Raw genomic sequence first — 22,769 nt, forward strand, 5'->3', positions numbered from 1 at the left:
TAAAAGCGGGTGTATAACGTATAGCAGCATTTCCTTCCAGCGCAAGCAAGACAGAGAGAAAGACCGCAGCAATGGCAAGAACCAAGCAGACCGCTCGTAAATCCACCGGTGGTAAAGCCCCGAGGAAGCAGCTCGCTACTAAAGCCGCCCGTAAGAGCGCTCCGGCCACCGGCGGCGTCAAGAAGCCTCACCGCTACCGGCCCGGGACCGTGGCTCTGCGGGAGATCCGCCGCTATCAGAAGTCCACCGAGCTGCTAATCCGCAAACTACCCTTCCAGCGGCTGGTGAGAGAAATCGCTCAGGACTTCAAGACGGACCTGCGCTTCCAGAGCTCCGCTGTCATGGCCCTGCAGGAGTCCAGCGAGGCTTATTTAGTCGGTCTGTTCGAGGACACCAACCTGTGCGCCATCCACGCCAAGAGGGTCACCATCATGCCCAAAGATATTCAGCTGGCCCGCCGCATCCGCGGAGAGCGCGCTTAAACCCGCGTCTGCGTCAACCCACAACGGCTCTTTTAAGAGCCACCAAAACTGCACTGAACGAGATCATTTCCAGTTTAACTCAATATGAGTAGAAATTTGCGTTCACGCATTACATTAATACACTCTGGGTCACCGTTCTCTAAATACCATTACTAAAAGTCTAATCCTAACCCTATTACAAGCTACTTAGACTTAAGGAAATATGCATTATTTGTATGAAATTAAAGCGGTTATGGTGGAAACTATCCACAACATTGGAACCTGAGTGCGCAGTTTATTTGTGTGATTCTCACTCTGTACAACTGACATAGTATTCAAGTAAAAGAAAAAAGAACAGAGATCTATACAAACATTCTTTTCATCTTCAAACAGTTTTGCCAAACAAGACTAACGTTACAGTGGTTGTTTTTTCAACTCTTTTCTTCCAGCTACTCCCTAATAGTGGCATGGTCTGTTTTGAAACTTTGAGCGCAAGTTGAATGCCAACTTTAGAGATTACTCTTATACAGGTGCAAGTTCAGCTAAAGGTAGACATACAGTAAATCATTTATATTCTGCAAATATATCCAAATTGTTTAATACAAAACGTGCTATACTGTACTTCTAGATTAGCACATTTCATTACCTCTCAGTATATTATATGATGATATTATAACATCCTCTTCATCAAATGAAATAAATCTTATAAAACATGAAAGAAGTCGGACAGGCCTCGTTAGATTATGGTTTGGGTTGAACCACATTGTTTTGGGCTGGAACTATATTGAGGGGAGGGGCGTTTTGGGCCTTGTGACGCGGTGCTGGTTTCTATCAGGTCCTGTAAGTAAATATAAAACGCCTCCTTGCAACGCTGATCGTACATAACATATTGTTTGATTATAGTGTGTGAAACATGTCTGGAAGAGGCAAAGGCGGTAAAGGACTTGGGAAAGGAGGCGCTAAGCGTCACCGTAAAGTTTTGCGTGATAACATCCAGGGAATCACCAAACCCGCCATTCGTCGTCTGGCTCGCCGCGGCGGCGTCAAGCGCATCTCCGGTCTGATCTACGAGGAGACCCGCGGAGTGTTGAAGGTGTTTCTGGAGAACGTGATCCGCGATGCCGTCACTTACACCGAGCACGCCAAGAGAAAGACCGTCACCGCCATGGATGTTGTGTACGCGCTGAAGAGACAGGGACGCACCCTGTACGGCTTCGGGGGATAAACGCCTGAAACCAGGAGAAACTACTCAAACCCAACGGCTCTTTTAAGAGCCACACACACTTTCAGTTAAAGAGTCTTGCCACATCTGTGTTAATGGTTCATGCTTTTCTTGAAAGTAAACGATACTAGGAAAAAGTATAATTCTGCAAGGATAGTTTTGACTCGTCTTTACTGAATATTTGATCCTGGACCACAAAATCAGTCACACGTAGCACGGGTATATTTGTGGCAATAGCCAACAATACATTGTATGGGTCAAAATGATAGATTTTTCTTTTATGCCAAAAATCATTAGAATATTAAGTAAAAATAATGTTCCATGAAAATATTTTGTAAATTTCCTACAATAATATAAAACATTTTATTTATGTGAGTGAATGCAGCACAATCGCGAGCATAAATGGACAAATTTAAAGGTGCTTTTCTCAATGTTTCTTTTTTTTTTTTTTTTGGCACCCTCAGATTCCAGATGTTCAAATAGTTGTATACCGGCCAAATATTGTCCTACCCTAACAAACCATACATCAATGGAAAGCTTATTTATTCAGCTTTTATATGATGTATAAATCTCACCGATGTGACTGGTTTTGTGGTCCAGCGTCACATAAGGTTCACTGTATAATTGCATTAAAGTCGCACACAAATTTAGGTCTATAAACTTATTTCAGAAGCACATTTCCTAGAGATTCACCAATTATTGGACTTCAAAGTGATTTACAGAAACAAGAAAAAAAGAGAAAATGGTGAAAATAAAAGTGAAACGTCAGCGGTAAAGGGGCTTTGAGAGACTTTCTATTGTTGCTATTATTAATTCCCTTCAAAAGGGAGTTTTCAGATTACACGATCATGCGTAATATTTGGCTTTTTCTTCAAAATGTTATCAAAACGCAAATAAATAGCGGGAAATGAACAAAGGAAACAGTGTTCTGCGGCGTGTCACTCAAACATTTGGCGGTAGGAGGGGCTATAATTTAACCGCTCGTGATTGGCACTTGTTCCTCTCGTGATTCTTTGAGTTGTCCAATGAAATACGAGTTTATGGGGTTGGCCAATGAAAACAGGCAATCAGCAGATTCTCGAATCTCTTTGAAAATTAACATAAGGAGCGAATAAATGCCTCTGTGTCGCACTGGATTTTACACTGAGTCGTCAGTTTGTTGATCACTCATCATCATGCCTGAACCAGCAAAGTCTGCGCCTAAGAAGGGATCTAAGAAGGCCGTCACCAAGACCGCCGCCGGTAAGGGAGGAAAGAAACGCAGAAAGTCCAGGAAGGAGAGCTATGCTATCTATGTCTATAAAGTCTTGAAGCAGGTTCATCCTGACACCGGCATCTCCTCCAAGGCGATGGGCATCATGAACTCCTTCGTCAACGACATCTTCGAGCGCATCGCCGGTGAGTCGTCTCGCCTCGCCCATTACAACAAGCGCTCCACCATCACTTCTAGAGAGATCCAGACCGCCGTGCGTCTGCTGCTGCCCGGAGAGCTGGCCAAACACGCCGTGTCCGAGGGCACAAAGGCCGTCACCAAATACACCAGCTCGAAGTAAAGCGGGATCTGGAGATTTCAGTTACCACAAAGGCTCTTTTAAGAGCCACCCACCCTATCCATTAAAGAGTCTCTTGTTGTTTGTTGCTGTTAAATACATTTTCTGATATTTGATCTTTCTCTCAGATGCTGCATGTTTTTTTTTTTCTCAGGTTTATTTTTTAACTTTGAAGGTTTTCATGGTTTCAACAGCTAGTTAATATTTCATCTCACTCCTTCTCTCACCTGATTCTAATGTCTCTTTTTAAGAGCCGCCCGAGAGGCACATTTTTTGAAAAACACTTTTTGTTATAGTGGTTGAAAAACATCCTGATACCAATCAGATGATAGAAGTGGTCTAAACATTTATACCTGCCCGACCCTACATTTCAAAAAAAGTGCTTCAGATGTTTTAGAATCTGTTGCTAATACCACATTCAAAACTAAATATGGTAAATGTAGATCCGTGTTTCATCCAAAGCTGTTTTTCTGTTATTCAGCGAAAGTGACAAGTTTAAAGGTGCCCTAGAATTTGAAATTGAATTTATCTTGGTATAGTTAAATAACAAGAGTTCAGTACATGGACATGATATACAGTGAGTCTCAAACACCATTGTTTTCTCCTTATTTAAATCTAGTTTTTGAAAAAACACCCCTGAAAAATAAGCGAATCTCCACATAACACCGACTGTGACGCAACAGTCGGGATCATTAATATGTACGCCTCCAAAAATTTGCATATGCCAGCCCGTGTTCAATGCCAGGCGGAACTGCGCAGCCGAATCATCGGAAGTTCTGCAGGTGAAGAAACAAGCGAGGATCATAGGGAAAATGGCCGATCATGGAAATAAATGTTATGTTCCAGTCTGTGCAGGGGATGTGAGGACTTTTTATCCCCTTCCCACAGAAAAGAAATGTCAACAGGCGTGGTTGATGTTTATTTATAAACGGATACCGCAACAGTTTAATTCGAAGTTGTTAGTTTGCTCTGCCCATGGTGAACACGGACTGTTTTTCTAACCTGGGACAATATCAAGCAGGCTTCTCTCAGCGTCTCATACTGAAGAAGGGGGCAATTCCAACTATATTCCCGCAAGCGGTAAGTAGTGATTTTATTAACGATTATTTACACTGTGTTATCTAGATCCAGCGCAAGATCCTAGTACAGTAACAAATATAGCAAACTCGTCAAAAAAAAAAAAAAAATAGAATGACAAAGTATTTACGCTGAGGTTAATATTTATTGCCTGTGTTGTCATATGAATCTACAAAATACTACTGTAGATACATATGTAAATTCCCTTTTGTCAAATAATTTTACTTTCGTCTATTTCATCAACAACACGTCAGGGGCTAACTACCTCAGTTAGTAGTTGCTCACAGATAATGTTAGCTCACTCGATCCTTCTAGCTAACGTCACATTCTCCACCACATAAGTTGAAGCTATATTTATTTGACAAGGCATCTAACGTTAGTCAATTTGTTAAAATGTTTAAATTTTTGATAACTGACGTATGATTATTTTTGCACGCTTGTATTTCAGAGTACACCACAGCCCTTGCGTACTAATGATGTAGGCTGCCAAACAGATGATCCTATCGTCTTGTGTAAGGGAAAACAGCTGTCTTTGAACACAATGCGGTCCCACCTTCGTAGCAAAGGTAATGTTACTTATCATTAAGTGCATATGTGCTGGATTATAAGGACAGCTTAATTGTGTACTATTATTAAATGCCAGCTTGTTTAACTCAGTAAGTCAGCTGCTATTTGCAGTTCTATTCATAATCATCAAGATCCGTCTGCGCTAATGTACAGAAAAGATGACTTGTGCCCCGCTATTGAAATCTTGTATGGGTTACCATTATTCCCCTTACTAATTATATATTTTTTACTGATAGGCATACAGGTGACAGTGTCATCTCAAAGTGTGGGGGTTGGCACCACAACTACTGAAATGTCATGGGCCACAATAGATCCATTTACATCAACACCATTGAAGGCTTCAAGGCCTGCCAAAAGACCCCGTGTTGAATTGGAGGAGGATACAGAAATGGGGAATATTTCCTCTTCAGAGATTGATCCACAAGATTCTACATATGATCCTGCACGGTCTGTTACAGCTGAGACAGAATCATCACACGTTTTGTAAGTTATATTTCTCTAACAAATCAGCAATTAATACACAAACTGTGATTTTGTATTCAGGTTTTCACTAACAAGCACAATGTATTTTTTTCTTTCAGTGCCACATCAATGCCATTTCACAAGGATGCAAAGTACATTGTTTTTGAAAAATGTCTCCTTAGCCTGTTCGAGAGTTGTCCTGTTTGCACCAGGGCTTGTAATGTCTGCCCACACAGAAGAGGGACCTTTATAGCCATTGACCAACTGTGCCCTCACTGTGAGTTCTTCAGACAGTGGAGGAGTCAGCCTGTCGTTGGCAGCCCCCCTGTGGGCAACCTTCAGTTGTCTGCTGCCATCTATTTCAGCGAAGCTTCCTTTCTGAAGATGCAAAATGTATTGTATAATTTGTACCCCCCGAAATAAGCCAAAACTAGACAGGACAACTAATTATTTTACAATTGTTTTTTTTTAAAGGTGTTCAGGGCGATGTACCTGAAAACGCATACATATGATGCTTTTAGAAGACATGCCAGGACATACCTTGAACCTGCTGTCATATACAAGTGGAATGAGGAGCAAAATTTGCAACTGCACTACCTGAGCCAGAACAAGAATGTCATTCTTGGTGGTGACATGCGAGCAGACTCACCAGGTGCACATTTTTTATTCAATTTTTCTTTCTATGTAAACAACTATGCATTGCACAAGTACTTGTAAATATTAAGATTGTGTTTCTGTCTTATAAATACCTCTGCATTATTTAAAAATGATTAGTGACTTTTTTTTGTAATTGCAGGACATTCTGCAAAATATGGGAGCTACACTATGATGAACTTGCAGACCAACTACATAATAGACATACAGCTGGTGCAGGTACTTCAACTGCAGACTATGGATAACATACTCTTGTTATGTATAACTACGTAAAACTTGCAATTATACTGTTCTCTTACGAGAGGTTCTCTCGTATTGCGTAAGTTTAGCTTACGCTACGGGTAAAGTCATCTTTTCTCGAGATATGAAGCAAAAAATTATCCTTAATTTTTATATCTTGTCAACGCAGTGCGGCAGCAAGCAGACCTAGAGCAGGCAATCTAGCGTGCTCATAGGCTGCTCTGCGGCAACTGCAGCAGCCTATCACTGAGCCCTTGGCGTGACGTCACGCCCAATGAGCGCGAGCAGCGCGCCTACGCGTCACGGCCCGAGGCGGGGCGTGGCAGAGGGTATAAATATGGGCTGAGAGGCTGCTTTCACTGATTTTTGTCTCTTCAGCGAAGCTCTTGGCATCGCTGATCTCTGAGGAAGCCGCCGTTGAAACCAGCGCCTTGCAAGCCGAGGATTCTGCCTGAGAAAGCCGGCCGCCTTCGCCGCCTTCAGCTATCCCTGCCTGCTTCGCTATCCGGCGAATATATCCTTTATTTGCTCTATGTGTGTGTGTTGTGTGCTCGCCCCGCGACACACTTTGCATCTAAAAGAGCGCGAGGCGTTGTTTCAAATGCCTCGCTCATCCTGTGGCTCGTGCAGAGCCACGCTCAGCGACGGAGACCGCCTTGTGTTTGCGCTCTCTGCCTGGCCTTCTACCCGGGCGGCTGCGTTCAGCGAGCCGGGTATGACAGCTGAGCGCTCGCCGGAGCCCCTCCCGCGAGCCTCGCTCTCTCCTTCTCCCCCGCCCTTCACCGACGCGCAGCGGCCGGCCATTGCCCGCACTGCCGTCGCCTCAGGGGACGAAGCAGATGACGTCAGACCCCTCTGTCAAGCCGCGCAAACGGCGCCGCTCACAAGGGATGTCAGAAACGGACGGTCTCGGGCTATAGCTTCCTTTACGTTACAAGAAAGCTACCCCCCCCGTCACTGGCTAAAGGAGAGTAGAGTGTTAGCGGACTAACCTCCATTCCTGACATATTTCTCAGTCCCCTCCTAAGCTCAGGCGACTGGAAATACATATATTGCAGTAACGAGCCTGTTTTTATGCACGCACGCCTGCAAACTAACGCTACGCAAAACATGACGACGCTCGCCCTTCCTGCGCTCTCCCCCTCTGTTCGAGCCGCGCAAACGCGCCGCTCACAAGGGATGTCAGAAGTAGGCGGTCACGGGCTGGCTTCCTTTACGTTATAAGAAAGCTACCCCGCGTCTCGGTCGTGCGCGTCACCTACCGGCCACCTCCATTTCTCAGTCCCCTCCTAAGCTACAGGCGACTAGAAATATCTATGTTGCAGTAAACGAGCCTGTTTTCATACACGCACGTCTGCAAACTAACGATGTCACAGCACATGATGACATCTTCCCGCTCTCTCTCCCTTTGTCCGAGCCGCGCAACCGCGCCGTTCTCAAGGGATATCAGAGCGGACGTCACGAGCACCGGCGAAAAGAGGAAGTCCCACCCAGGTCGGACTAAACTCCGTTCCTGACATATTTCTCAGTCCCCTCTAAAGTTCAGGCGGCTGGAAATACTAATACTGCAGTAAACGAGCCTGTTTTATACACGCGCGCCTGCAAACAAACGCCGAAACGAAACACGACGCTCTGTCATATGCTCGCGCTAACTAAGAGCTTATGTGTGCCCCTGTGGCTCAGTGGCAGAACACTAGGCTCCCGCGCGGGGGACCCGAGTTCGAATCCGACTCTGGCGGCAGATAAATATATTTTTTTCTGCTGGCTTCTCCGAGCTCGCGGCAGCTTTCTTACATACAGAAAGTGAACCCGCATCTCGCACCCTCCCGCTCACAGGATGGTGCTTGAGTATTTATGAGCGTCTAAACATATGAGCCATCAAAGCATTCGCTCTATCAGTTTCCTATAACGCCAATGGTGTTATAAGTGTAGAATATGTGCCCACTCCCACGTGCTCACTGCTACACACAAACACGGTCTCCCCGGTAACGCTCACAGAGCGCACTCTCATAGCGGGCATGCGCCGCTCGAGTGCTAAGCGTAGAGAATGTGCCCACAATTCTGTGCCCACACCTACCCACTGCCCGCTCTGTTACACAGTTACCCCGGGTTGCAGATCCTCCAAAGCTCACAAACATTCCGGCTCTGGCCGAAGGTGTCATAAGTGTAGAAATTGTGCTCACCACTACACACAAACACTATCCCCATGGTAACACGCTCAGAGCGCACTCTCATAAAGCGGACACACGCTCGAGTACCAAGTGTAGTAAATGTGCCCACAACCCTGTGCTCACAACTACCCGCTGCTTGCTCTGCCACTCAGTTACCTCGGGTTACAAAGCTCCCAAACACTGGCCGTGTTATAAGTGTAAACTCTGCGCCCGCTCACGAGCACGCGCACCCACTTTCAGACATGACAACCCCCACGCCGCTCTCGCGCCAGGGGTGTTTAGCAGCAAAACGCGCTCCATCCGTAGCGATCGAGCCATCATATGCTGTACAGCCAGTCAGCACTGTTTTCCAGCCCCCGTGTTCGAGCACTGGCGGCGCGTCGCCGCCCCATCCTCTCTGATACAGGTTCCCCATCCCGCTCAGCGCGGCGATCTGAACCCAGAGACCATTCGACCCCTAGCTATGCGTGCAAAAGCATGGGAAGCTATTCAGGGCGCGTCAGAATGGGTGCTGAATACTATATAACACGGCTATTCGCTTCAATTCGCTCGTCGCCCCCCGCGCTTTCTAGCGCAGACGGAGACAAAAGTGACTTTAGAAGCAGCGCACCTGCTTCAAGCACAAATAGCGAAGCTGCTGCGCAAAGGGGCTATAGAACAGGTTTATCCTTCTCTGAGCGAGTCGGGCTTTACAGCCGTTACTTCCTCGTACCCAAGAAGGACGGAGCGCTGAGACCTATTTTAGATCTGAGACATTTGAACAAAGCTCTCATGAGACGGCCGTTCAAAATGATCACAACCAGACAAATCCTCGCGCAAATTCGCCCGGGAGACTGGTTCATCTCTCTCGATCTAAAGGACGCATATTTTCAGATTCAGATAATACCCCGTCACAGGCCATTCTTGAGATTCGCCTTTGACGGTCGGGTATATCAGTACACCGTCCTGCCGTTCGGTCTATCTTTAGCACCCCGTACATTTACGAAGTGCATGGACGCGGCTCTCTCTCCCCTGAGGAGACAAGGAATGCGGATACTGAATTATCTGGACGACTGGCTAGTCCTCGCGCAGTCAGAGGCAGAGCTTTTGTCTCACAGAACAGCGCTTCTCAGCCATCTGGAATGCTTGGGTCTCTCGGTCAACTGGACCAAGAGCTCATTTACTGCCCCGCCAGTCGACTTCCTTTCTCGGAATAGAACTGGACTCGGTGGCTATGACGGCCAGATTGTCAGAGCAGCGCGCGCGCCGCATTCGACATCTCGCCGCGTCTTTCCAGACAGGCAGTCAGGTTCCGCTGAGGACATTCCAGCGAGTCCTGGGGCATATGGCCTCAGCTGCAGCAGTGCTCCAGCTGGGCTTACTGCGCATGCGCCCGCTTCAACGCTGGCTGAAAGCGCGAGTGCCTCACCGAGCCTGGACGGCCGGCCGCTTACGAGTCAGAGTGGATCATGGCTGTGTTTCAGCCCTGCAGCCCTGGCTAGCAGCCGAATGGTATCGCACGGGAGTGACGATGGGAGTTGTCTCGCACCGGAAAGTTGTCTCGACAGATGCGTCCAACCTAGGTTGGGGAGCGCTATTAGAGGGCAGACCGGTCTATGGCCCTTGGTCAGACCAGGAGAGTCACCTTCATATAAACTGTCTAGAGATGCTGGCGGTCGAGAAAGCGCTCAAGCACTTCCTCCCATACCTACAGGGCCACCATGTACTAGTCCGCACGGACAACATGTCAGTGGTAGCCTATGTGAACCGTCAGGGCGGTGTCAGATCCAAAACACTCTGCGCCCTGGCGGAACGCCTCCTTGTGTGGGCTCAGCACTCACTGCGCTCGCTGAAAGCCGCGCATGTGCCGGGTCTCCTGAACGAGGGTCCAGACAGACTGTCCAGGGACAATGTTCCCCTGGGGGAGTGGTCTTTGCATCCCCAAACAGTCCAGTCACTGTGGCGCCGTTTCGGCAGAGCGGAAGTCGACCTCTTTGCGTCAAAAGACAACGCGCACTGCCCACGGTTCTTTTCCAAGAGCGAGGACGCGCTGGCCCAAACCTGGCCCAGCGGCCCGCTTTACGCTTTTCCCCCTGTCTCTCTGCTGCCACAAGTCATCGGGAGAATCAGGGAAGCGCGCCACACGGTGCTCCTCATAGCCCCGTATTGGGAGAATCAAACGTGGTTCCCAGATCTAATACGGCTGGCGGACACACCCCCCTGGCCGATACCGGTGAGAAGAGACCTTCTCTCTCAAGCCCGCGGCTCGATCTGGCATCCTCATCCAGAGCGCTGTCTCTGCATGTATGGATAGTCAACGGATACCCGTTGACTTGCCAATAGGGGTTGTGAACACGATCACACAGTCTAGAGCTCCCTCTACGAGACGGCTCTACACATCTAAATGGTCTGTGTTTAATAAATGGTGCACCGCCCAAGGGCTGGATCCACAAACATGTGAGGTGTCGCGTGTGCTTTGTTTCCTCCAAGAGCTGTTGGACATGGGCAGGTCCCCCTCCACGCTCAAAGTATATGTTGCGGCCATATCAGCTTTTTCCGACTCGGCGCTGGGCCGCGCATTAGGGAGGAATGAGTTCATTATCCGCTTCCTTAGAGGAGCTAGGAGGATGAACCCCCCGCGACCCCCCTCGGTTCCTATTTGGGATCTTTCCCTGGTCTTAGAGGCCATGAAAGCGCATCCCTTTGAACCCATGGAAACTGTGGATATGAAATACCTCACACTCAAAACCGTTTTTCTGATAGCCCTGTCTTCAGTCAAACGTGTGGGTGACCTGCATGCGTTATCAGTTAACGCGGCATGTCTCGAGTTCGGACCTAATGACTCTAAAGTCATTCTCAAACCGAGACACGGTTATGTCCCCAAAGTGTTGGGCACACCCTTCAGAGCACAGGTCATTTCTCTCTCAGCTTTGCCGGCTACCGGCAGCGAAGTTGACAGTAATCTCCTTTGCCCTGTCAGAGCGCTGAGAAATTACATTACGCGCTCCGCCGCCATGAGGCGCTCGGAGCAGCTTTTCGTTTCGTTTGGTGGGCGCACCAAGGGTCTCGCCGCCTCGAAACACACTCTGTCCAGATGGATAGTGGACGCTATTGCAGCTGCTTATGCGTCTAAAGACCTGCAATGCCCTTTGGGCATCAGAGCCCACTCTACTAGAGGCATGGCCTCGTCATGGCTTGGACTAGCGGAATTTCTATTCATGACATTTGTACGGCGGCGGGCTGGGCCTCCCCGTCTACATTTGTTAGATTTTACAATCTAGAAGTTCCCGCCCTGCAGGCTAAACTTTTATCAGTCTAAATCTCGCGTAGGCCGGCCCACTTCTGTGCGCGGGCTACTGCTGTTTGATTTAGCCCTCCTGGTTGAGCTGTACAATATAAGGGTTGGTTAGTCAGACCGGCCGCGCCGTTCTGTTCCCCCTACTATGTGCTTATGTACTTGCGCTAGCCATATCATTGGCCGCCTGGCTCACACTCTCGTGTTCCCCGGGCTTCCCTGGGACTCATTCAGTGGATGCCGGGCGCGCACGGCGTTGACAAGGGAGTTCCCGTAGCGTAAGCTAAACTTACGCAATACGAGAGAACCTCTCGTAAGAGAACGTACTCGGTTACCTAACGTAACCTCTGTTCTCTCTAGAGAGGGAACGAGTATTGCGTAACCCGCCGTGCTCGCACCACGAGCTCACTCGCTTCTGCGACAAAAACCAGTGAAAGCAGCCTCTCAGCCCATATTTATACCCTCTGCCACGCCCCGCCTCGGGCCGTGACGCGTAGGCGCGCTGCTCGCGCTCATTGGGCGTGACGTCACGCCAAGGGCTCAGTGATAGGCTGCTGCAGTTGCCGCAGAGCAGCCTATGAGCACGCTAGATTGCCTGCTCTAGGTCTGCTTGCTGCCGCACTGCGTTGACAAGATATAAAAATTAAGGATAATTTTTTGCTTCATATCTCGAGAAAAGATGACTTTACCCGTAGCGTAAGCTAAACTTACGCAATACTCGTTCCCTCTCTAGAGAGAACAGAGGTTACGTTAGGTAACCGAGTACGTTTTTAAATGTCATGTAAGCAGTTGACACCTTTGTCTTTAGTATCAGTTTGTAACAAATCTGTGCACATTTCTGAGATAAAATACAGCATACATAACATACACAGCAATTTTTACGTAGAGAAGAAGAGACTTATATTTTTCATGCACACTTCTTACTAAATATGTAATTTATGGAGATATTACATATACATTTTTTGCTTGTGTGTTTCTACTAAGAGCAACGAGGTAGGGGGAAGCTACCACATGGAGAAGGAGGGCCTTAGAAGAAGCTTGGACCTCCTGGAGGAAAGCAGTATAAAGTTGGACTGCATTCTTACCGACCGTCGCCCCCAGATACAAACGTTTTTAAAGGATCGTAAAATTAACCACTATTATGACGTCTGGCACATGGTGAAAGGTAATGCTTGCATCTTTGAAAGAAAAAAAATTTCAAATATGCATGGTATTAGTAGCTATCCATATTTCTGAAAAAGCTAACTGCATCAAATAAAAATAAAAATGTTTTGCCTGTAAATTTTACTTCATCAGGATTGTCAAAGAAGGTGGAGAAAATTTCCAGAGAGAAGGACTGTAGTTTGGTGAAAAAGTGGCATAAGAGCATCACCAACCACCTGTACTGGTCTGCCAGCAGCTCTGATTCAGGACCTGAGAAGGTAGCCAAATGGACCTCTATCATGAACCACATTCAAGACATTCACACACATTCTGACCCAGCGTTCCCTCAGTGTCTACATGAACAAAGGGTGTCTAAGGACCATAGCAAGTGGTTTCATCCAGGTGTGTAACCTCAATGTGTTATTTGCCAAGTAAACAGTAAAAAGCATGTTATGTTAATCCTACAATATTCATGTGTTTTATAAATAACATCACACTGATTTCCCCCAAGGTTCAACAGCACTAAATAGGCTTCACAGGGTCCTGATAAACAAGAGAGTCCTTTCAGATGTAGAGAAGCTGAGCCCACATTACCAGACATCAACTGTGGAGTCATTTCACAAAGTCATCTTGCACTTTGCACCTAAAAATGTTGTCTTCCCCTTCATTGGAATGCTATGCAGGTATGTCTTCTCCCTCAGAACTTGAACATAGGTCAGAACACAACACATAAACAGTTATGTTTGAAAGGGGGCATACTATTGTTTTCTGTCTAGTCAAACTGGTTTTCACAACCAAAATGCAGTGTAGTGCCTTTCAGTTAGAGATTACAGTTTACAGAATGGTATAGATTTACTGTATTAGTATAAGTGCTATTTTTAATATTTTCATAATTTTAATGATAAATAAAAAAGTTGATTTATTCACTATGACAATATGAAAAATGTTTGTGTTTGTTTGTCTTATCCTTTAGGTTGTACCTTGCAGCGATGCACTTCAATGAGAATGCTGTCCGGCCACAATTGACATCTAAAGGGAAACTTGTGTACAAGCTTCTCTTTCCAAAGGCCAAAAAGGGAGGACACACCGTCAAACCAGTAAAAACAGAGCCAACATTTTGTAAGCTTTTCCAAAAAATATTTATTGTAAACAATACTTACAAATGTGCTAATAAAATGAATATTCAAATAAATAAAAAATAACTTATTATACTTTACAGGCTATGTCATCTGCTTGATGAATACTGTTTTTGAAGAGGTTGTCCATGATCCCCTTCCATATCTGGATGGCATACAGCAGATTCCTGTGCCTCCGGACCTGTCTTCTCAGCATGACAGACCTTCCATGGAAGAAGCCGTGTGACACACCTACACTTTGACCAAGGAAACCCCAGCACCAGCTGACAAACCACCTGTAGGACAAGTGTCTGCCTGCAGAGAGAGAAGGAGAGAGAAAAACATATTGTGTGTTTTAGTACTTATTTTGTTCACAGGTCATTATAAGTCAAGTATGTATGCTGCTGAGACACAATAAAAGTGTCACATCAATAAGTATCTGTCATTATTGCATGTTTCTTCTTTTATAACATACATCATACGGTATGGCAGTGCAATGCATTAAACTCATGATGTAATATGGATGTAACAGAGCCCAATTATATTTACACAAAATGTAACAAGTGTGTGAAACTGGCCTTACCTTTCCATCACTCTGACTCTAAGACGCCCATGGTCAGCTCTATATACAGTACATTCATTGCATTTTGCAAAGAATATATATTGAGGCACACAGGTTCAAGGCCAGGATGGTCTGTCATGCATGATATTGTATTAGGCACTTGTCTCATTCTTCTAGTGACCGGCAAAAAAAAAAAAAAAAAAATTCATAATGGCACTGTTATTTACAGTAATCTTTCATACTTTGGAAGTATCAGAAAGCACACACATAGGTTGAATACATTTCTATCCAGTGTACTTATGAAATACCTGTGGTAAGTTTTTGTTATTATTAGGCAAAGTCGGACGTCCCAATCACAATAAAGCAGCGGAGTAGTAAACATGACATTGACTATATTGAGTGGCTTCTATACTGTACTTTTGTTGGCTAAATAAATCGACTTTAATAGGCTAACTTACTGTAAATACTTTCCAAACAACACATTCACGCGCTATGAATGTTCGCGTTTTTTTGTTCTTGATGCAGCGTGAAAAACCTATCATTGTAAAATTATACGGTGACATTATAATAATTTACATGTTTTTACCATGCTAAAAATAAAATTGTGACTGCTGACGTTATGGGTTAACGTGTAAAGTTAATGATATGCTAGTTAACGTTTAGGTGGAAGTTCTAGAATTTACGTGACAATTAAGTTCTTACTGAAAATAGAAAATAAACTTACCACTCAGAAGCGTCCATTTCCAATCTTAAAACAACTGGTTGTTCCTAAAAATCGGCATCTTCATCTGAAACAGGCTCAAACGGGTGAACGCCTAATCTCTCCATTGTCACGTGGACATCAGGGACCTGTTTGCTGTCACTCTGAGCTACTGTAATGAGCCCGCAGTGAAACAGCCAATCAGAGCAGAACTCCTCATTACTATTCATGACCCTTCCAAATAAGGTAAAAACAGACCATTTCATTCTAGGGCCAATTTCTATAGCCTGGTAATACCAGACTCTGCTACTTCACTTTGCTTCGTATACAGAGTCTGGAATAGCATAATAGAGAAGTGTTTTCTCTCTCGCGGGGGGGCGCTTGTCTGAAGTTTAAAATCATTGGTTACCCGTAAGCCAATCACATAACGTTTGGTTATGGCGTGTGTTATGAGCATGCTCAGCCGCATCTAACTTCCACTGTAAACGCATGTATGATGCAAAAACTAAACCATCGAGCGAAATACCGGAGTGAACATGGCTGTGAATGACTTTTGCAGATTATGTGAAGTAAATCTACGCATCCACGGTACAATCAGCGTCTACGTCACGGCTCTCAGCCCGCCCTCTGTTCGTTGATTGGCCCGGCTGTTTTCAGGCCGGTGGAAAACGTACTCGGTGACTAACGTAACCTCGGTTCTCTCTAGAAGAGGGAACGAGTACTTGCGTAAGATATCTTACGTTAGGGGAAAACCTCTTTTCCTCGAGATATTGAAGCCCAAAATTATCCTTAATTTTGCAATAATGTAAAACGCATTGCAGCAGCATGCAGACATGGGCGAGACAGCTCGCGCGCCCATTGGCTGCTCTGCGGCAACTGCACCAGCCTATCGATAGAGGCTCCTCATGACGTCAGAACCAATGAGGCCGCTTCGCGCCCATTACGTCATGTCCTGCCGAAATCGGGTGGGGCCAGGGCTATAAATACGGCCCAGAGAGGCTGGTTTGGTCAGTTTTTCATCGCTGAAGCGAATCAGAACATGACGCATGCACGGCAAGATACGCAAGTACTCGTTCCCTCTTCTAGAGAGAACCGAGGTTACGTTAGTAACCGAGTACGTTCTCTTACGAGAGGTCTCTCGTACTTGCGTAAGATATCTTATGCTAGGGGAACACAATGTAAAACGCTGTGCGTGCTTGAGACATAACACTAAAGTCCCAAGGGCAGGTGCCCGGGGCTCATACAGTGCCTAATCACAAGGGACTCACAGAGAATCCGGGAAGAGGGGCTAGAATAGCATCATTCCTGTAATATGGAGCTCTGATAAGAGCATGTTATATCAAGTGTTCCACACAGCCAGGGCGAACTCGGCCTGGACTGGTAAATATGGGGGACTTACGCACTGCCCACAGAAGTATACAGACGATCCGTGATCGACGCTCTAGCAGTTTCAGCATCCCGAGCCGATAGCATCGGGCGGGCAATACTGAAAAATTAAACCGAGAGCAACCTAGCTTGCAAAGCGGGAACCTCGAGGTTATAAAACCTTATAAATGTAGACAGGGAGGCCCAGCCTTCCGCCATACAGATATCTTGCAAGGCAATCCCACTGGACCAAGCCCACGACGAGGCCATGCCTCTTGTGGAGTGCGCTTTGACAATGCCCGATAGGCCCTTGGATGTGTAAGCTAGCGCTATAGCATCAACTATCCATCTGGATAGACTCTGTTTTGACGCAGCTAGTCCCTTAGAACGTCCGCTGAACAAAACAAAGAGCTGCTCCGTCTGTATGAAAACAGATGAGCGAGACACATAGGCTCTTAACGCCCTGACCGGGCAAAGGAAGCCTGCGTCACCTTCCTCTTCAGATACCGGCAGGGCCGACAGGGAGATAACCTGTGCCCTAAACGATGTGTTGAGGGATTTAGGAACATATCCGTGCTTTGGTTTGAGTATGACTCTTGAGTCATTCGGCCCAAACTCCATACACGTCGCGCTCACTGATAGCGCTTGCAAATCCCCTATGCGCTTCACTGAAGAGCCAGAAGAAACACTGTTTTGAAAGACAAGAGTTTCAGGTCTATTGACTGTATTGGCTCGAATGGGGCACCTTTCATGGCTTCCAGAACCGTGGAAAGGTCCCAAACGGGAACTGAGGGCGGTCTGGGAGGGTTCAGCCTCTTAGCTCCTCTAAGGAAGCGAATGACCAGATTGTTCCTTCCTAATGACTGGCCAAGCGGTGGTTCAGCGAACGCTGCTATGGCCGCCATATAAACTTTGAGCGTGGATGGGGTTCTGCCCTTATCCAGAAGCTCTTGTAAAAAAGAGAGAACCTCCGGCACCCCACAGCGTGAGGGTGAAGTGCCACTCGCTGTACACCAGCTAGTGAACACAGACCATTTTGAGGTATAGAGCCGCCTCGTAGATGGAGCTCTAGCCTGCGTGATCGTGTTTAACACTCCCGCTGGGAGGTTAACGGCGTTGATGGCCCACACATGTAGGGACCAAAGCTCCGGGCGAGGATGCCAGATTGAGCCGTTCGCCTGCGAGAGGAGATCCCTCCTCACCGGTATCGGCCACGGGGCGGTACTCGTCAGCTGCATCAGGACTGGAAACCAGACTTGGTTTGTCCAAAATGGGGCGACGAGTAGCACTGGGCATCCGCTCTCCCTGATTCGCTCTAACACCTGGGGTAGGAGCGTGACAGGGGGAAACGCATAGAGCGGGCAGCGGGGCCAGACGTGAGCCAGCGCATCCCTGCTCTTGGAGAAGAATTCCTGACAATGAGCGTTCTCTTGAGACGCAAATAGGTCTATTTACGCTCTGCCAAATGTCCTCCATAGCATTTTGACTGTCTGTGGATGTAAAGACCATTCTCCTGTCGGCAGATTGTTTCTGGACAGTCTGTCTGGTCCCACATCCAGATGGCCGGGCACATGCGCTGCCCTGAGCGAGCGCAGATTGTGCTGAGCCCAGACCAGGAGGCGTTCCGTCAGCCTGTGAAGGATTCTGGATCTGATACCTCCTTGGTGATTTATATAAGCCACCACTGACATGTTGTCCGAACGGACCAAGACGTGGTGTCTTTTTATCTGGGGACAAAAGCGCCTCAGCGCGTTGTCGACTGCCATCATTTCCAGGCAGTTTATATGCAGAAGCTTTTCCCGTTCCGACCACTGGCCGAATAACGGTCTGCCCTCGAGCAGCGCTCCCCATCCCGAGGTTGAGGCGTCCGTAGACACCACCTTCACACTCGAGGAAGTCCCCAGGCTTACACCTGACCGGTACCAGTCGGTCACTGTCCAAGGTTTCAGAGCTGCGACGCATTTCTGATCGACCTTGAGGCGCGCGAGACCGGAGGTCCAAGCTCTGCGCGGTGCGCGCGCTTTTAACCAATACTGCAGCGGGTGCATGCGAAGCAGACCCAGCTGAAGCACTGAGGATGCTGAAGCCATGAGACCCAGCATCCTTTGAAAACTTTTTGAGCGGGACTAAAGCGCCGTGGCGAAAATTCTCTGTCATGCGCTGAATACTTAGTCTGCGCTGCGGCGACAGCTGTGCTGTCATAGACAGCGAGTCCAGATCTGTTTCCAGAAAAGAAATTTTTTGACTGGGAGACAGTGAACTCTTCGCCCAATTGACTGTGAGACCTAAATTCTCGAGGTGATCGAGTAATGTGGTCCTGTGTTCTATGAGCCCCGACTGTGATCGAGCTAGAACCAGCCAATCGTCCAAATAATTCAACACTCGTATGCCTCGGAGCCTGAGGGGTGCGAGCGCTGCATCCATGCACATTGTGAATGCGCGAGGTGCCAGGGATAGGCCAAATGGCAGGACTGTGTACTGATATGCCTGACCCTCGAAGGCGAATCTCAAAAAATCGCCTGTGACGTGACGCTATTTGTATTTGTAAATAAGCGTCTTTCAGATCTATCGACATGAACCAGTCTCCTTGGCAAATTTGCGAGAGGATTTTCTTGGTCGTGAGCATTCTGAACCGTCGTTTCAGAAGTGCTTTGTTTAGTCGTCTTAGATCTAGAATGGGTCTGAGACCCCCGTCTTTTTTGGGTACCAGAAAATATCTGCTGTACATGCCCCCTTCGCTCTGAGCTTGTGATAAGGGTTCTATAGCCCCTTTGCTCAGTAACTTCGCTATTTCGGCCCGAAGTAGGTGTGCTACTTCCTTTTTCACCGTAGTATCGATTCGCGCCGCTTTGCGTTGCAGGCGTCGACCAAACTGTAGCGAATAGCCTCTTTCTATAATGTCTAGCACCCACTTCGAAACCCCGGGTAGCCTTGCCCATGCATTTGCACGAATGGCTAGGGGTTGAATGCGAAGCGCGCTCTGGTCACTCAGCGACAGAGGGGCTTCAGTGTGCTGCAACATAAGCGTCGCGCTTATGACATTTGAGGCAGGGGGCGCGCTGATAACAGCGGGCAGATTGCCCGCGCTCGACTCCTCTGCGGTGGTCAACCGAGAGGGGGAGGGCTGGGCGAGTCCCGTAAGACCTGTCATGTCTATGTGTGAATGTGGGCGTGGGATAGCGGGCACATTTACAACACTGAGAGCATTGTCTGCCTGAGCAGAGCGAATGCATGTAGGTTTCGTTTTACAGAAACCTTGAGACATGCAGAACGTAGTGTTTGTGGGCACTGGGCAGTGGGCACATTTACCACATTAAATACGCAATCGATCTGGGTCGATTTCATGTGCGCGAGCCCTGTGCGACGGGCTGTGTTTCTGTGTAGGAATGAGCACTGGGCAGTGGGCATTTTGTCCACACTCATAACACCATCGGCCGTGGCCGGAACACCAGAAAATACACTCTTATGGGATTTATCTGGGTAGCCGTAAAAGCGGCGTTTGTGTGCAGGCAAGCGGGCTGTGTCGCCGACTTGCTTACTGCAGAATACACTGGAACAGTCGCATTTACTGGAACTGAACGAGCGAGAAGTTGCCATAGAAACAGAGAGCGTCAACATGCTGGCGTTTGTTTGCAGGTGTGCGTGTATTACAATAGGCTCGTCCACTGCAATATTGACATTTCCAGAGAAATGTGTGAGAATGGAGGTTGTGATGCACGGGAACCATAGAAACGGTGCTTGGGTGCAGGCGAGCGGGTTGTACAACGCGCTCGTTGGCTGCAAAAATACACATCTGCAGTCACCTTTTCAGGGTACTGACAGAGCGAGCATTGACGGCATAAACATTTTTTTTTTTTTTTTTTGCCGGTAGACCCGGGATCAAACATGGGTCTCTCGCGTGGAAACCTGAGAATCTGCCACTGGGCCACAGGGGAAGACACATTGGCATTTAGATAGCGCGAGTATTATCAGAGAGCGTCAACATGCTGGCGCTTGTTTGCAGGCGTGCGTGCATTACAACAGGCTCGCTCACTGCAGTATGACATTTCCAGTCGCCTGAACTTCAGAGGGGAATGAGAAATGTGTGAGAAATAGAATTCGGCCTGGCCGCAGCGGGACATTAACGCTCTTTTCTCCTTTCGCCAGTGACGCACGGGAACCATAGAAACGGTGTTTGGGTGCAGGCGAGCGGGTTGTACAACGCGCTCGTTGGCTGCAAAATGCACATCTGCAGTCGCCTTTCAGGGAACTGACAGAGCGAAGCATTGGAGGCATAATTAATCTGCCGTTAGACCGGGATTAACACTCTTTTCTCCTTTCGCCAGTGACGCACGGGAACCATAGAAACGGTGTTTGGGTGCAGGCGAGCGGGTTGTACAACGCGCTCGTTGGCTGCAAAATGCACATCTGCAGTCGCCTTTCAGGGAACTGACAGAGCGAAGCATTGGAGGCATAATTGATCTGCCGTTAGACCGGGATTCGAACACCGGTCTCTCGTGTGAAAAACCAAAACTTCTGCCACTGAGCCACAGGGGGGAACACAGAGGCTTTCAGATGCACGAGCATATAAGAGCGTCAACATGTTTTCTTCGGCGTTTGCTTGCAGGCGCTGCAATATTTATATTTCCAGTCGCCTGATCAGGGAACTGAGAAATGTGTGAGAAAATTCAGGTCAGTCCGGCGGGACTTAACACTATTTTCTCCTTTCGCCGGTGAGTGACGCGTGAATGGGGCGCAGGGGCAGGGTAGCTTTCTTGTACGTAAAGAAAAACTAACCCCGACCGTCCGCTTCCAGCCTCCCCTGTGAACGGCGCATTTTGCGCGGCTCGAACAGAGGGAGAGAGAAAGCTAGCCCCGTGACCGTCCGCTCCTGACATCCCCTGTGAACGGCGCGGTTTGCGCGGCTCGAACAGAGGGAGAGCAGGTATCATCCTCCAAGCAGGCAAGGCAAGCGGGCGCACCGGCGAGCTTTGCGGGTTGGGGGGGAAAGGGGCGTCTTGAAAAAGACGCCCGGCTCTTTTAGTGCAATGGAGAGTGTGTGTCGCGGCGGCGAACACACACACATACACAAAACACAGTAGCAGAGAAAAGGATATGTATGCCGGAAAGCGTCAGCAGAAACGGCGACTGAAGGCGGCGAGATGTCGACCAGCAGCTTCAGATGCACTAATCCCGCTGGGTGCTTGACTCAGACGGCGCGGCTTCCTCTCAGGATCCAGCGATGCGAAGGCCCGCTGAAGAGATGAAAAACTGACCAAACCAGCCTCTCTGGGCCGTATTTATAGCCCTGGCCCCACCCAATTTCGGCGGGACATGACGTAATGGGCGCGAAGCGCCCTCATTGGTTCTGACGTCATGAGGAGCCTCTATCGATAGGCTGGTGCAGTTGCCGCAGAGCAGCCAATGGACATGAGCTGTCTCGCCCATGTCTGCATGCTGCTGCAATGCGTTTTACATTATTGCAAAATTAAGGATAATTTTTGGCTTCAATATCTCGAGGAAAAGAGGTTTTCCCCTAGCGTAAGATATCTTGCGCAAGTACGAGAGACCTCTCGTAAGAGAACTGAAAGATAGGCTGCTATCTCAGACTGACTACAGGAGCGAAATGAAATTAGCGGAAGTAGGAAGTCTGACGTAGTCAGGCTACAATTTCTAGGGTTGAAAATGGACCTGTAAAACCATATCTGGACATTTTAAATGGCCTTAAATAAGCCACATACCCTCTATGTAGATATCAGAGACAAAATTTAAATATTATTTCAACACATTCTAGGGCACCTTTAAGAAAGCTTTATAGTTTAATTCTTGTTTGGTTGGCTTACTGAGGTAATAGTTATCGAATGAAAGAATTTAAGAGTAAATGCATTAATTCTCCTGTTGTTAAAGGGATACTCCACTCTTTTTTTTTTTGGAAATAGGCTCATTTTACAACTCCCCCAGAGTCTTACCGTTTTCGAATCCATTCAGCCGAACTCCGGGTCTGGTACCACTTTTAGCATAGCTTAGGGGATATTTTGGGGATATCTAATTTAATTTTATCAATCAATAAATTCCTCTTGAAACAAACTTTGTTGTATTATTTTAATTTAATACTGTGAAGCTGCTTTGATGCAATCTGTATTGTGAAAAGCGCTATACAAATAAACTTGACTTGACTTGACTTGACTTAGCATATATCATTGAATCGGACCGGACCATTAGCATCT

General features: G+C 47.4%; 4 protein-coding genes across 5 annotated transcripts; all 4 read left to right on the plus strand.

The window, feature by feature from the left end:
* On the plus strand, positions 1–531 carry LOC309491110 (histone H3.2-like). The gene has a single exon (XM_082160560.1). The coding sequence runs from the start codon at positions 72–74 to the stop codon at positions 480–482; it is 411 nt and encodes a 136-aa protein (XP_082016686.1). The 5' UTR covers positions 1–71; the 3' UTR covers positions 483–531.
* An 806-nt stretch (positions 532–1,337) lies between these two features.
* Positions 1,338–1,769, plus strand: LOC309491116 (histone H4). Its single transcript, XM_082160566.1, has one exon. The coding sequence runs from the start codon at positions 1,375–1,377 to the stop codon at positions 1,684–1,686; it is 312 nt and encodes a 103-aa protein (XP_082016692.1). The 5' UTR covers positions 1,338–1,374; the 3' UTR covers positions 1,687–1,769.
* A 1,045-nt stretch (positions 1,770–2,814) lies between these two features.
* Positions 2,815–3,293, plus strand: LOC309491112 (histone H2B-like). Its single transcript, XM_082160562.1, has one exon. It carries the CDS (start codon positions 2,859–2,861, stop codon positions 3,234–3,236), a length of 378 nt encoding a protein of 125 aa, XP_082016688.1. The 5' UTR covers positions 2,815–2,858; the 3' UTR covers positions 3,237–3,293.
* Positions 3,294–3,391: 98 nt separating this feature from the next.
* Positions 3,392–14,372, plus strand: LOC309491043 (uncharacterized protein). Of its 2 annotated transcripts, XM_082160454.1 has the most exons (11): positions 3,392–4,313; positions 4,759–4,876; positions 5,114–5,360; positions 5,459–5,732; positions 5,814–5,991; positions 6,136–6,212; positions 12,663–12,843; positions 12,975–13,223; positions 13,333–13,504; positions 13,795–13,940; positions 14,041–14,372. In XM_082160454.1, exons 1-11 carry the CDS (start codon positions 4,209–4,211, stop codon positions 14,181–14,183), a joined length of 1,890 nt encoding a protein of 629 aa, XP_082016580.1. In that variant the 5' UTR covers positions 3,392–4,208; the 3' UTR covers positions 14,184–14,372. The 2 variants fall into 2 exon arrangements, with proteins under 2 accessions (XP_082016580.1, XP_082016581.1); XM_082160455.1 differs by lacking the exon at positions 3,392–4,313 and having other exon boundaries at positions 4,768–4,825; positions 5,112–5,360.
* The last annotated feature ends 8,397 nt before the right edge of the window (positions 14,373–22,769 follow it).

The sequence above is a fragment of the Leuciscus leuciscus genome, assembly GCF_965113295.1.
Source record: "Leuciscus leuciscus genome assembly, chromosome: 25".
Classification (NCBI taxonomy): Eukaryota; Metazoa; Chordata; class Actinopteri; order Cypriniformes; family Leuciscidae; genus Leuciscus; species Leuciscus leuciscus.

Coding starts and splice junctions, on each gene's coding strand:
- LOC309491112 (XM_082160562.1), top strand. CDS start 2,859: ATGCCTGAACCAGCAAAGTCTGCGCCTAAGAAGGGATCTAAGAAGGCC.
- LOC309491043 (XM_082160454.1), top strand. CDS start 4,209: ATGGTGAACACGGACTGTTTTTCTAACCTGGGACAATATCAAGCAGGC. Junction 6,213..12,662: donor TAGACATACAGCTGGTGCAG/GTACTTCAACTG, acceptor GTTTCTACTAAG/AGCAACGAGGTAGGGGGAAG. Junction 13,224..13,332: donor TAGCAAGTGGTTTCATCCAG/GTGTGTAACCTC, acceptor ATTTCCCCCAAG/GTTCAACAGCACTAAATAGG.
- LOC309491110 (XM_082160560.1), top strand. CDS start 72: ATGGCAAGAACCAAGCAGACCGCTCGTAAATCCACCGGTGGTAAAGCC.
- LOC309491116 (XM_082160566.1), top strand. CDS start 1,375: ATGTCTGGAAGAGGCAAAGGCGGTAAAGGACTTGGGAAAGGAGGCGCT.